The sequence below is a fragment of the Brassica napus genome, chromosome A10 (genome assembly GCF_020379485.1).
Source record: "Brassica napus cultivar Da-Ae chromosome A10, Da-Ae, whole genome shotgun sequence".
NCBI classification, from domain to species: domain Eukaryota; kingdom Viridiplantae; phylum Streptophyta; class Magnoliopsida; order Brassicales; family Brassicaceae; genus Brassica; species Brassica napus.
In genome coordinates this window covers 3,437,108-3,451,841 of record NC_063443.1, presented here as the reverse complement: position 1 = coordinate 3,451,841, position 14,734 = coordinate 3,437,108, and the positions used below count along the sequence as shown (strand labels likewise).

The following is a 14,734-nucleotide window of genomic DNA, read 5'->3' as shown; positions in this document are numbered from 1 at the left end:
TTTAAGGGTGCAATAATTAAATATATCAATTCAATAAATTTTATAATTTATAGACAAAACAATAACACAACAAATTTTGAAACATTTGTTTAACCTATCGATTTCTTTTCATGAGAATCCAACTGAACAAGATAAAAAAACAATTAGATTTACAAATATTTAATTACCATTTTATTCAATTTTGATTAATTTCAAATTGTAATAATGTATTTTTTTGAAGTTACAAAAAATAATGTTTTTTCTTTATTACACTAGCATTATATATAGATTCTATATACACAAATAAATATAATATAACAACATAAGATTGCTTTCCCCGATTTATATGAAAACTTTTTAAGTTATCCACCAAAGAAAATTAATTAAATCAATCAAATTGTTAGAATACAACAAATTAATATATAATTTTATTTTAAATTAAATTATTTAAAGGTGTATTTTCATTAAAAACAAAATAAATATATATATATATATCAATTCAGTGAAATAAATAGAAGCTTAATATGGAAAAAATCTTAAATACAAAAAACTCTAAAAATTAACAAAAAAACTAACAAAAATTAAACTATGATATCACTTGAAAGCTTCTAAGACAATATTAATAAAATATTTTAGCGATAATTAGACAAATTTGATTTTTTTTTGCCAGCCAAAATTTTATTATTAATTAGCATCAATTATTTCAAGATGTTTAAGAAAGGATGGACAAAAAAAATAGGATGGACATAAATGATATATGAACTATGAATAGTACTTTGTAAAACTGACTTAGATAACACATCTGCACATCCATTCCACTCCTTTTTGATGCCTAAATTCAATTACTTTAGAGTAGTTATTCCACAAAGAGATCGTATGAGATATTGTTTTGATATTCAGATTTGTTTCTTAACTTTTAAGAAGATTGATAACTGTAAAATGTCTTCTTCGAATATGATATGTCTATAACCGAATCCCCAACATGAGACAATGTTGTTTAAAAAGTAAATAATTTTATTTTTCTTATATTATATAATAAATATATATTATTTACTGATAATAAAAATATAGTTATTCATCTATCACATATATCTATGCAAATATGCGAATCAAGTACAACAATCAAACAACATAATGATTTTCACAAAGAAAATTAAAAAAATATATTTATGTTATGTAGTCTTATTTTATATTCTTTAAATAATGTAATACAATATTATACATTATTTTTTTAGAATTAAGAAATACATATAATATCTTATCCGCGCGTAGCGCGGTTAAAAACTCTAGTTAGTTTTAACAATGTAAAATGAATTTACCAGTTTAACTGAAGATCGTACAACTCTTTCACGCCATAAACTATGGTAAACAAAGTAGTCCCAGCATATTCAAAACTTTCTCACACTATAATCTACTTCGGTTGAGAATACTACAGCTTCGGATACCACCCGCGCTTGTGCGGGGCCCGCTCCCTAGTAAAGGTAATAAACTAGTTCAATTTAAAAACACCAAATTAAAACAACACAATGGATTTGAAAACCGAACCAAATACAAGTAAACCAATTCGAAAGCTTAACCAAATATTAGCAAGATAATCAATGAGTAAGCTGGTTTTATGGGCTAAAAAATTGATCTATACTTTAAGATCTTAAGATTAGAAGATGGGCTTTATATTTTGAAAAGTTTTTGAAAATTAGCCACACGCTTTGATGTTTAAGGTCCAAAAAGGAAGCAATGAGATTTATTGTCGCGGTGATGAAACAACTAGAATATTTAGTTCATGCAATACGTTGAACAACTTGCGTCGCATCTACCCCTGCGTTGGATCAAACTAATTTCAAAGGCCCTAAACTTTGTTTAAGATTATAGGATAGACATAACAGCTTTTGTAACTACTAACTACTTCGTCACGGGCTCAAGCCGCGTAAGTTGGATGGAGCCGTGGAAAGAAACAGTGAATCTGCGCGGCAACCACGTGGCAGACATGCTATCAAGTGGGCATTGGATCTTTGTCTGTCTGGGTCCACCATCCAAGGATCGTCAAAGATGTAAAAGTCAAACTGGCTAACTATTCGGTTCACACGGTCACATCCAACGAGACAAAAGGGTTAATTGCTAAACAATCATATTAGGACACACCACACCAAGGCACTTTCCTTCTGCCTTTAGTTTCGCTTTTGTCCTGGATTACCAAACTATCATCAACTCGTTCTAGAAAACAATAGGCTTGTTCTTTTCACGGCCGCAGACGCTGCGTCAGCGTCTCAAAATTAACACATCAAAATCACGAAAATATATGGTGGAGAACAAATGAGTTGCCGCTGCGATTACTTTTTGCAAGTGCCGCCGGTGTTTTCCGTGACGCTGGGTGAAACAGCGACAGCTAAACGAGAGCTGCGTCTGATTTTAATGGTGGAAAGTACGGCTGCCTGCGGTGTTCTCCGCATATTTGGGCAAAAGTCAGTTATAATTTTGGTCATTCTGCGCTGCGTCTGCGGCGGTGAAAAGAACAAGCCTAATATCTTTTACTGTCGATTATATTTTTAACTTTTTTTTAAAGGACTCAGTATGACAGAATGCCATGTTCTATGTCCATTTAAGTAGAATTGTTAACTTTGTTCGTTTGCACAAATATCATTGAGATGAGAGTCTGTATTTTGCAAACTATTTCAAATAACAAAACGTTGATATATTCTCTCAGCATGTTTAGAAATATTATTTGGAATAACAGACAAATATTTTCTTAAATAGCTTTTACGAATGCAAAACTTTTTTTCTTCTTCTAATTTCTTAAATATATATAAGGTTTTGGCTTCATAATTCCAGTCATATCGTAGAAGAACTGGAGTAATGTAGATAATACGATTCTATAATGAGCCCAGGAACAAGATCCTTCATGGATTTTTTTTTTTTTTTTTGGGCAAAGGATCCTTCATGGATTTAGTTTGTATTTTTATTCAAAATTTAAGAGACCATCATCACACATTCACACCACACACTGCTTGCACGAGTAATCAGTAGTAACAAGCAGAGGGTAACACAGCAGTGTGCAAGAGTAATTGTTAACGAGGAAAATCTGTGTGTGTTTTTTAATTTCTTTCTAGATAGTACTGTTTGTCTGAAAATCTTTAGAACCAGTGCGATTAGTCACATACTTAAAAGTATTGTTTAATCTAAATGACAGTTATTGCTTGTAAATCTAAAATACGATTGGTAATTCAAAAAAATCATACTACCATGGTTAACCGACCAGAGTCTATGCTTGACTTCCAAGTCACATGATCAATTTAGTGAGCCGAGCCTAGCTCTCACACCAGCTGGAGTTTTACATCGAGAACAACAATGTTGACGTCAGATCCAACGGCTGAGAGCGACCGAACACCCTATCTTTTCTTACTTCATCATATCTGTCTTCGTAGTACCAAAAAGAAACAATATAGAAATAACAAATAAAACGTAACGATAAAGAGAGAAAGAGAAGCTCGAAAACTGATAAAAAAGAAGAAGAAGGAGAAAGGCAGGGCTGATCCACCATTAATGCCACCACTACCATCCAACGGCAACGCTTTTTCTCACACTCTCTCATGTTGAGACTTGAGAACCAATAGAATAAAAAGGTGAGTATGAAGAACATGCTTGGTCAAAACACTTTTGTGTGGATAAAAATTGTGCAAAATCTTTTCTTTTCACATTATGATATCTTTCCAGCTCCTACTTGATTAAAAGTTCGTACCTTTTTATTGTCTCAAGTGTGATATATAGCTGGAGATTGCTTAAAGGTTCCCATTTTTGGTTCTCTCTACAAAATCACAACTCAATCATGGGGGCTTGCTTGAGTGCTCAGGTCAAAGCTGAGAGCCCAGGTAAAACACATTTACTTGCCTTTGTCTCATCTTAAACTACGGGGACTTGCTTACATTCCCTCTGTGGATGCAAAAGTTCTCAGATTTGCTCTGTTTTCACCTGAAAGTGTTAGACTTTGCTCTGTTTTTACCTGAAAGTGTTACTCTTTGCTCTGTTTTCACCTGAAAGTGTTAGACTTTGCTCTGTTTTCACCTGAAAGTGTTAGACTTTGCTCTGTTTTTACCTGAAAGTGTTACTCTTTGCTCTGTTTTCACCTGAAAGTGTTAGACTTTGCTCTGTTTTCACCTGAAAGTGTTAGACTTTGCTCTGTTTTTACCTGAAAGTGTTAGACTTTGCTCTGTTTTTTTTGGTGGGTTTTTTAGGAGCGAGTCCGAAGTTCAAAGATACTGGTAGTCTTGGGAGTAAGGGTTCATCTGTGTCTGTAAGACCAACCCCTAGAAGTGAGGGTGAGATCTTACAGTCACCAAACCTCAAGAGTTTCAGCTTTGCTGAGCTCAAATCCGCAACTAGGAACTTCAGACCAGACAGTGTGCTTGGTGAAGGTGGATTCGGTTGTGTCTTTAAAGGATGGATTGATGAGAAGTCTCTCACGGCTACAAAACCAGGCACCGGTTTGGTTATTGCTGTTAAAAAGCTTAACCAAGATGGTTGGCAAGGTCACCAGGAGTGGCTGGTAATATAAAAATCCTAAACAATAAATAATAAAGAAACTAACTTCTTGGTTTATTGTTATTCTTGATGATGGTTACATGATTTTGCAGGCTGAAGTGAATTACCTAGGTCAGTTTTCTCATGGACACCTCGTGAAGCTGATAGGTTATTGCCTAGAGGATGAGCACCGTCTTCTTGTTTACGAGTTCATGCCACGTGGTAGCCTAGAGAATCATCTTTTCAGGAGTATGTCTTCCTTATTCTTAATGACTCTTATGGCTTTGTTTGTGACGTTTATGGATATATTTGGGTTGCAGGGGGTTTGTATTTCCAACCGTTATCTTGGAAACTCCGTTTAAAAGTTGCTCTTGGTGCTGCAAAGGGACTTGCTTTTCTTCACAGCTCCGAGACAAGAGTGATATACAGAGACTTCAAGACTTCTAACATCCTTCTTGATTCGGTATTTTAAGTTTTTTTTTCACTCATTTTTTTTATTGTGAAAATTTCAAGCTTTATGATAAAAGACTGTATATTGGATGTTTGCAGGAGTATAACGCAAAGCTTTCTGATTTTGGGTTGGCCAAGGATGGTCCAATAGGAGATGAAAGTCATGTCTCTACACGTGTCATGGGTACACATGGATATGCAGCTCCTGAGTACCTCGCAACCGGTAAGTCTCATGTTCTTTCTTTTCTGGTCAAATCTTTTTTTCTCTGGTTGGCTTTGTCTTGTGAGTGTTTAAAAAATTGGATCTAAATAAATTTTTCTAGACAATTTATTTTGAAAAATCGGTCTAGACTTAAAAAAAATCGATTTAGACGCCCGTCTAAATAATAAATTTCATTGCTCTATAAAGCATCTAACCACTGTCTAGCTAATTAACCACTTTTGCACTTTTTTCTTAGGTCATCTAACAACAAAGAGTGATGTCTATAGCTTCGGGGTTGTACTTCTGGAGCTGTTGTCTGGTCGTCGAGCCATGGACAGAAACAGACCGTCTGGAGAGAGGAACCTTGTGGAGTGGGCTAAACCATACCTTGCCAACAAAAGAAAGATATTCAGAGTAGTTGATAATCGTCTTCAGGACCAGTTCTCTATGGAAGAAGCATGTAAAGTGGCTACTCTGTCTCTGAGGTGTCTTACTACAGAGATTAAGCTTAGACCAGATATGAAAGAAGTGGTTTCTCAACTTGAGCATATTCAGTCTCTAAATGCTTCTAGAGGAGGAAACGTGGATAGGACAGAGAGAAGAGTGCGTAGGAGAAGTGACAGTGTTGTTACCAAAAACCTTGATGCAGGTTTTGTTAGGCAGACCGCTGTGGGCTGTACAGTTGTCGCTTATCCTCGCCCATCTGCTTCGCCGCTGTATGTCTGAAGAGTAATAACACGTCTGTGTTCTTGATTAAGCTTTTGCAGAACATGTAAGTTCCTAATATTATGTCATGTCTTGGATTTGGTTGTACACTTGTCTGTTAGTGCAAGAATTCAGTTCATACAGTCCATCTCTGCTTACAGGACAACAAACAATTAATTTTGATCTTTGTAACATGACTACATGAGGTTACATTGACACATGGATAAGTTAGCTTCCATACAGAGCCGGCCCTTGGGCTTGGCCAAGGAAGCCACTGCTTCCGGCCATTTTATTACAAAGATAATTTCGGTCGCATTTTTCAAAATTCTCCTTTATTCTAATGGCAAAATCTGAATGCATTGAAGGTTAACAGAGTAAAACAGAGCAAAGGGTTTATCTCAAGCTTATAACTTTATTGCTTAACGTTCTCTTGTTACAATGTTTGATATTTATATAAAGAGAAGAAGAAGGATCTGGATCCTCTACAGCTGTGACCTAATCACGTGGCGACAGATAGTAGCGAGTATCGATTCCCCAGCTGTAGAGTATGCTTTTCCGTACGTCCCACACAACATCCTTGTGCTCTGGTTGTCACTGACGGTAACTCTTGCTTGTTACGTTGCTGACTACTAACGGGATTTGTGTCGGTCTTCTTATGATTCATATGGGCCGTGCTAATATCCCCTCGCAAATTCGTGGTGGGTGAAGGCACAACACCGAGTTTGGACCGCAAGGAATAGAACGCTGCTTGAGGCAGTGACTTTGTAAAGATGTCAGCCAGCTGAGAGGAAGCTGGAACATGTCGTACGATCAGAGTACCTTTAGCTACTTGTTCTCGAGCGTAGTGATAATGAGTAGCAAAGTGTTTAAACTTCTTGTGCAGGACGGGATTTGCTGTAAGATGAACTGCAGATAGATTGTCACAGTAGGCTTCCGCAGGCTTTGTCACAGGAAAGCCAAGTTCTTTGAGAGCATCAATTATCCAAGAAAGTTCAGCTGCTGTGTCAGATAAGCATCTGTATTCTGCTTCAGTTGATGAGCGAGATACAGAGTCTTGTTTAGTAGCAGACCAAGAGATAAGATTAGAGCCAAGTATGGTGCAGAAACCTCCAGTTGATCTTCTTGTTTCACTACACCCAGCCCAGTCACTATCGCAGAAGGCTTTGAGACTTGAGTCTGAGTCAGAATGAAAGTGTAGTCCCATCGTCAGTGTTCCTTTTACGTACCGTAGAACACGTTTAAGCATATGAAAATCAGCCAAAGTCGGTTTATGCATCTTTTGACATACCAAGTTGACTGCAAACTGAAGATCTGGCCTGGTCAATGTCAAATACTGAAGCTTGCCTGCAAGACTTCTGATGTAAGTGGGGTCAGTAAAGAGCTCGTCTTGGTGCGGAACTCTGTCTATCTGAAGGGGTAAGGGAGTGGGCATGGGAGCACAGTCAAGCATCCCTGCGGTTTGTAAAAGCTCAGAAGCATACTTTTCTTGGTTCAGAAACAGACCAGTTGGAGTATACCTCACTTGAATTCCAAGAAAGTAGCTTAAAGGACCCATATCTTTCATTCTGAACTCTGAGCTGAGAGATTGAAGGAGCTTTCTCATAACAGACGTGTCGTTTCCAGTAAGCACCATATCATCAACGTATAATAGTAAGAAGATAGTGGTATCATCGTGATGATATATGAAGAGAGAGGGATCTTTGACACTGCATATAAAACCGAAGTTGAGAAGGAATGCACTGAATTTATCAAACCAAGCACGCGGGGCTTGTTTCAGTCCGTAGATAGCTTTGTGAAGAAGACACACATGGTCAGGATGAGCAGCGTCTTCGAACCCTGGTGGCTGTCTCATGTAGACAGTCTCTGATAGATCCCCGTGAAGAAACGCATTCTTCACATCTAACTGTTTGATGTCCCATCGATTTACAGTTGCTGTGTGTAAAACCATTCGGATCGTTGCTGTCCTCACAACGGGACTATAGGTTTCAAGATAGTCCACACCTTCCTCCTGTTCATTACCTCTTGCCACTAGTCTGGAGCGAAGCTTCTCTACTGTTCCATCTGCGTTGAGCTTGATCTTGTGAACCCAACCACAGCCAAGAACGTGAGCATGCGAGGGAGGAGGAACAAGACTCCAAGTTTTCGTCTCCTGACATGTATCATATTCATCGACCATAGCTGCAGTCCAACCTGGATGATGCAAGGCTTCTGCTAGATTCTTTGGTTTTGTTACTTCACTTTTCACCGTGTGAAGGACGTAACGGGGGTTTGGCTTTCTCACGCCAGCTTTTGCCCGAGTTACCAAAGTGTGAGTATTGTCTTCTTGAGGTTGAATCGGATTTTGGACTGGAGATGGTGGTGGGAGTGGAGGGAAGTCATCTTCGACAAGTTGAAAGACCTCAGCTGCATTGCCTTGTTCCTGAGGTGGAGTAGCTTGTCTTCTACTGCCAGTGATAACTTGATCATCAACCTTTTCAGATACTGTCTCTTTTTCTTCTTCTTGGCTGGGACTTAGACCTTTTAACCAAGCAGATAGTAGCGGAGTAGTAGCTTGAGGAAGAAATGATTGATAGGTGTCGGCATACGGAAATCTAGTTTCATCAAAGAGGACATGACGACTGAGATATACCCTTCCTGTTGGAGGATGAAGACAGCGATATCCTTTCTGCTTTTCCGTATAACCCAAGAAAACACACAACAGACTCTTGGGATCGAATTTATTTTGCGAGTATGGGCGCAGATAGGGGTAGCAAGCACATCCAAAAACACGCAAGGCTGAGTAGTGAGGTGTGAATCCATTTAGCTTCTCATAAGGACTACTTGTTTTCCCAAGAGCTGTGTGAGGAAGCAGGTTTGTCAAGAAGTTAGCCGTAAACAGTGCTTCAACCCAGAGCGACTGAGGCATTTTTGCTTCAAACATCATCGACATTCCTAATTCCACAAGATGACGATGCTTTCTTTCCGCTAATCCGTTCTGTTCTGGCGTGTGAGGACAGGAGAGATAATGCTTGATTCCACAGTTTGTGAGATGAGAGGCAAATTGGTTGTTGACAAACTCACCTCCTCCATCAGTTTGTAGAATCTGTATCTTTCTTTCAAACTGGTTTTCCACTAAACATTGAAAGGATTTGAAAGTTGCAAACACTTCAGACTTGAGTTTAAGTGGATATAGCCAGCTGAATCTTGAATGATTATCAATAAAAATGATGTAATATCTGAAGCCTTGAACTGAAGTTACAGGAGCAGGACCCCATACATCACAATGTATCCTCTCTAAAGGTTTCAGAGACTCAAAAACAGAACTGGAAAAAGGAAGTTTGCAGACTTTTCCTAACTGACAAGACTCACACACAGTCTTAGAGACTTTATTTATAGAAATAGCTTTGCTTGATGATAGATGCTGAAGTATCTGATGGTGAGGATGCCCCAATCTCTTGTGCCAAGTCCCATCACTCGTACTCTGCTGTCTTGATGAGTAGAACGCAAGAAACTGTGGATTCTCAAGCCGATACAGACCTTTACGCTTGCTTCCTTGACTGAGAAGCTGCTGTGTCTGTTTTTCCTTAACAAGTACATTTTGTGAGTCAAATGTGAATTCACATGGATAATCATCAGTCAACTTCGACACAGACAGGAGTGATTTGGTTATCTGAGGGCAAACTAAGACATTGTTAAGAGGTAATGTACCTGAAAGCGATGGGATAGCAATGGAGCCGACGTGCGTGATGGGAAGGAAGTCACCATTGCCAACGATCACTGAATCAGAACCAGAGTCGGCTGAGCAGTCTGAAGATGCTGAGTGGAACTGGTGATGTGATGAGTAGCAGCAGTATCAGGATACCAGTCATTGCCAGCGTAGTCTGACTCTTCCACTGTTCGCATAACTGTGTTTGCTTGAGGATGATGACTCGGTTGAAAGTCTTGATCAAACCTTCTGTAACATTTGTAGGCTGCATGACCAAACTTTCCACAGATTTGACAAGTAGGAGCTGTAGTATTCTGTTGTGTGCCACGTCCATTGCTAGGACCAAACTGTTGGTAGAAGCCCCTTCCTTGTGTAGAGTATCCACGTCCTCTGTATCCTCCTCGAGACTGACCACGACCACGACCAGAGTACCCACCGCGGTTAGTGTAGAATGCTTGATGAGGAGTGACTTCAGTGGCGGCAGCATAGTTCTGAAGCTTATCATCGAAGGAGATAAGCTTGGACATGACGTCATCAAGAGATGGTGCGGGAAATGAGTCCATCGAGTTTTCAATAACAGCAGTAATGGACTCATATTCCTTTCCTAAACCATTAAGCATACCAAAAATCTTCTCGCTTTCTGGAATAGCAGCACCAATCGAGTCAAGTTGGTCACACAATGTCTTGATTTCAGTGAGATAGACGGACATGGTTCGGTTTCCTTTTGATAAAGTTTGAACCTTTCTCTGAAGAGCGAGCTTCCTGGTAGCAGAAACGCAGTTGTACTTCTGACCGAGACAGTGCCAGACCTCCTGAGAAGTGTTGAGACCGTAGACAGTGCGAAGAGCGTTCTCCGATAAGGTTCCGTAGATCCAAGCCATGATGAGCTGATCTTTTTGAACCCATCGGAGAAACTCAGGGTTTGCTGCTTCGGTAGTCTGTTCTCCTTGTGTCACAGTGACGGTTTGAGGAGGTCGTGGCATGGCTCCGTTGACGTAGCCCAGAAGCGCCTGAGAAGAAAGGAACTGCTCGAACTGCAGTTTCCAGATGAGATAGTTGTCATCCTTGAGCTTGAGCGTAACACACTGGGTGATGGTAAGATTCGTCGCAGAAACTGGATCTGGATTCGGTTCCATAAATCTACTTGCTGAGCTCTGATACCATGAAGGTTAACAGAGTAAAACAGAGCAAAGGGTTTATCTCAAGCTTATAACTTTATTGCTTAACGTTCTCTTGTTACAATGTTTGATATTTATATAAAGAGAAGAAGAAGGATCTGGATCCTCTACAGCTGTGACCTAATCACGTGGCGACAGATAGTAGCGAGTATCGATTCCCCAGCTGTAGAGTATGCTTTTCCGTACGTCCCACACAACATCCTTGTGCTCTGGTTGTCACTGACGGTAACTCTTGCTTGTTACGTTGCTGACTACTAACGGGCTTTGTGTCGGTCTTCTTATGATTCATATGGGCCGTGCTAATATGCATTAGACTTGTTTAGTCCAACCAAGGTTCGAGCCTCCTCAAAAGCGGCCAATTTTTTTAAATTTGTTTCTGGTCCTGGATTAGCAAGGACCGGCTCTGCTTCCATATCTGCTTTTTATTGATATCTTCTATTTGTTAGGAGTATATTCTCTTCAATTACATAAAGAAAATGAGAATCGGTTAATATTTCCAGTAAACTAGGTTGGACGATAGGAATGAACATCATGCACGAAGCTTCGAAAGAAAAATGTTGTGACACAATAAGCAACGAAAAAAATGAACGTGGCAAGTGAAGACTAACGTGCCTTGGGGTTTTCATCAGTACCAAAGCTCAAGTTAATTTCGAGGGCTCTTGTTGCGTCTCTGTTTCTTGTTCTCTTGTTTTCAGATATGAGACGCTCCTTACTTTATAGCCCACGGTCACGAACTACATGTGACATATTTGGTCTTTCCAAAGAAGAAGGATTGATTAACACATGTCATAGCTAATTCAAGAAAGTGATGAGCCTATTTTAAATCATATGAACTGTTCTCAACATCTGAGCATGCAATATAAGTTAGCTCATATCAGTTTGTACATAGTACCAGGTCCATCCAATATGTGATAGTAGTTTTAGTCTATATTGATAATTTTTAATTACCTAAGAAAATTCCGAGACTTGATAAACCTTTTGAAATCTTGTAGAAGTTTCCAAAAAGCTTTCAGAATTTTTCTGAAAACTCTTATAATTAAATTTTCTGAATTTTTTTGATAATTCTTGTTTTACATATATAGTTACGATTTATGAACAACATTCATCAACTAAAAATTTTCTTGTGTTTGGACGATAAAAATTTCCTTTTTTTTTTTTTGACATTAGACGATAAATTTTTTTTTTTTTGTCAACATTATAAAAATTTCTTTAAATCGGGGAACATACTAGTTGTTATTTTCCAAAAATAGATTTAAACAAATTAAGTATCGCAAATTCAACTATATATCCCTTATTCAAATTAAGTCTTTTAACATTTGCCGTTACTCTGGCAACATCATAATTAATTTATATTGATATTCGTTTTATCAAAAATGGTCAAATGACAACTTAATTAGATCGGATAAACCAAAGCATTGACTATCTAGGGTTTCTTTTCCCATTATTTTAACAACATTATCACTTTGATTTCTCCGCTTCAGTGATCATTCAGAGCGCATAACATTTATCGGTAGACACTTTGATACGCCGATGATATCCGGAGCGAACAGAAGGAGCGCCCCTGGTAGAATCAAATGTTACCTGCAACTACAAGTGCTGTAATATATGCTCAAGCTCAACAATTAATATATTAATTGCCACATCAAACTTACTATCAAAACAAACGTCTACTTAAAGAGTACTTCATTTCTTGACAGATTTATATATATAGAAAATTGTACGACCAAAAACTGTTTGTAGATTTATTACCAAACTTATCGGAAAAAAATACGCCTACGCTATACACTTATCGTCCGGAGCAAAATTACTTGTCACCGAGCATGCTTATTTATTTCAAAACACTTTTTGTTTAGAAACTATTTTATTTTCAAACCGATTAAAAACAGAGCTTATTTGCTGAATAACCTAAATCATAAGTGAAACTAAATACATGCTTATGATTTTGACACAATAAAGTAAGTAACAATTATGTCTCTTTTGATCCAGTTATAATCCTCTCTCATACAAGTAGTAGGTAAAAGTAAAAAGGTAATGCCACATCACTTAAATTAAATATGGCTAATAATGAGGCCACATCACACACATACAAACCACATCACCCAAATTAAATGAAGCCACATCATACACATACAAATTACATATGTTTTATTGTTTCAGTAAATATGCAGAGGATAATAGAAAACCAATAGTTTGATAAATGGTGTAGTCCATTCATTTGTGTAAATATAATGATGTCGTTCTCCATTAAAAAAAAAAATGTTGACAAATGTGTAGATGATGTAATATGGTAAAGTTACAATATCTTGCGTACTATTCTTTAAGGAATTGAATATCTCTAATCTAATCTGGATATGTCAACCTACATCCAAGATATAAACAGTTTCTCATGTTTTCAAATATCAAGTGTACCCAGGTTCATACCACTATACTATATGGTGTATATAGTATAATATATTTATAATATGGTTTACTATATACCCAAATATAAACCCAAATAGAATGTATATAATATGGTTTACTATACCCAAACATTTACTTAGTAAATCTAAACCCTAGGTAGAAACCTATAAACCCAAATACAATCTATAAATTATTTTCCAATATTAAACACTTGAAAGCACATTTACTTGAAATAAATAGATTAAGCTAAATTCTAATCAAGAAAATATAAACCCAAATAGAATATATATAATATGGTTTACTATACCCAAACCTTTACTTAGTAAATCTAAACCCTAAAATCTAATCACTAAACCCTAACTCAAATATAAACCCTAAACCCAAATATAAACACAAAACCCCAATAGAATAGAACAAAATAAATAACATAGTACATATTGGTGAAACTATAAAATATCTATGATTGCATGAAAGAAGTTAATGCTCACCCCAACCATACCCCCTCACCTTCTAAATACTAAACCTTACATTCTAGTCACTAATCCCTAATCCAAATATACCCTAAACCCTAAACCTAAATAAATAGATTAAGCTAAACCCTAATCAAGAAAGTATAAACCCAAATAGAATGTATATTATATGGTTTACTATACCCAAACTTTTACTTAGTAAATCTAAACTCTAGGCAGAAACCTATAAACCCAAATACAATCTAAAAATTGTTTTCCAATATTTAACACTTGAAATCACCTTTACTTGGTTAGCATATTACATATCTTATATTCCATATATTCTAAGTAGTATAGTAAACGAATGTTCCAAATAATCAAATTTGTCCAACACTCGAAAAATGAATTTCATATTACAATCAATCACACATATTGACAAAGAAGAGACCTATCAAATTTAAAAACATGACATATTATTACATTTTTAAGGAGTAGTATAGAAATATGTCTCAAATAGTATGGTAACTGTACATAAGTAGCTATACTTAAAAATATATACTATACTATTAATTTCACCAAATATAGTATAGACGGCGAATTCATCTTCTTCAATTCTTCTTTTCTTTTAGATAGGCTGATACATATTCATTTCGTTCACCACCATATACAGAGATCATCTTTATCTCCTCTCTTTTTTCCGACACGATGTTTTAACCGATTCACCGTCGTTGTTCTTCACCACTAGATCTGTAAAACAAAAACATAAAGGAAAACAGAGTATGTAAACAAAATCATGATTGTGAGAATCAATTGATTTAAGAAAAAAAAGGAGAAAAAAAAGTTTTTGTGTGTGCTCACCGTCTACGCTTTCATCGCTGTCTGTTCTTCACCACTGGATCTTTAAAACAAAAACAGAAACGAAAACAGAGTATGAAAACAAAAGGATAATTGTGAGAATCAACTGATTTAAAAAAAAATGAAAGAGTTGTTGTGTGTGCTCACCGTCTATGACTTCATCGTTGTCTCTTCTTTAGAATTGATTGTTTTTTTGGTGAAGTATTGAAAGAAATTTAGTTACGTTTAGTTAGTGGATGAATTATAATTTGTTTGATGGATGTAGGATGCAATTCCCCTTAAAAACATCGCTATTTAATGGAGTTATTTTATAAGAAAG

The 14,734-nt window shown here is 36.9% G+C and overlaps 1 protein-coding gene across 1 annotated transcript; it reads left to right on the top strand.

Annotated features, from left to right (window-relative positions):
- Positions 1-3,390: 3,390 nt before the first annotated feature.
- LOC106391103 (probable serine/threonine-protein kinase PBL9) lies at positions 3,391-6,084 on the top strand. The gene is made up of 7 exons (XM_013831670.3): positions 3,391-3,596; positions 3,730-3,842; positions 4,206-4,516; positions 4,605-4,740; positions 4,812-4,954; positions 5,041-5,164; positions 5,400-6,084. Exons 2-7 carry the CDS (start codon positions 3,800-3,802, stop codon positions 5,867-5,869), a joined length of 1,227 nt encoding a protein of 408 aa, XP_013687124.1. The 5' UTR covers positions 3,391-3,596; positions 3,730-3,799; the 3' UTR covers positions 5,870-6,084.
- Positions 6,085-14,734: the final 8,650 nt, after the last annotated feature.

What these genes read in the sequence shown, in the direction of transcription:
- LOC106391103 (XM_013831670.3), top strand. Translation starts at nt 3,800, where the DNA reads ATGGGGGCTTGCTTGAGTGCTCAGGTCAAAGCTGAGAGCCCAG. An exon ending in GGTCAAAGCTGAGAGCCCAG is followed by an intron (nt 3,843 to 4,205) that starts GTAAAACACATT and finishes TGGGTTTTTTAG; the next exon opens with GAGCGAGTCCGAAGTTCAAA. An exon ending in CTAACATCCTTCTTGATTCG is followed by an intron (nt 4,955 to 5,040) that starts GTATTTTAAGTT and finishes GGATGTTTGCAG; the next exon opens with GAGTATAACGCAAAGCTTTC.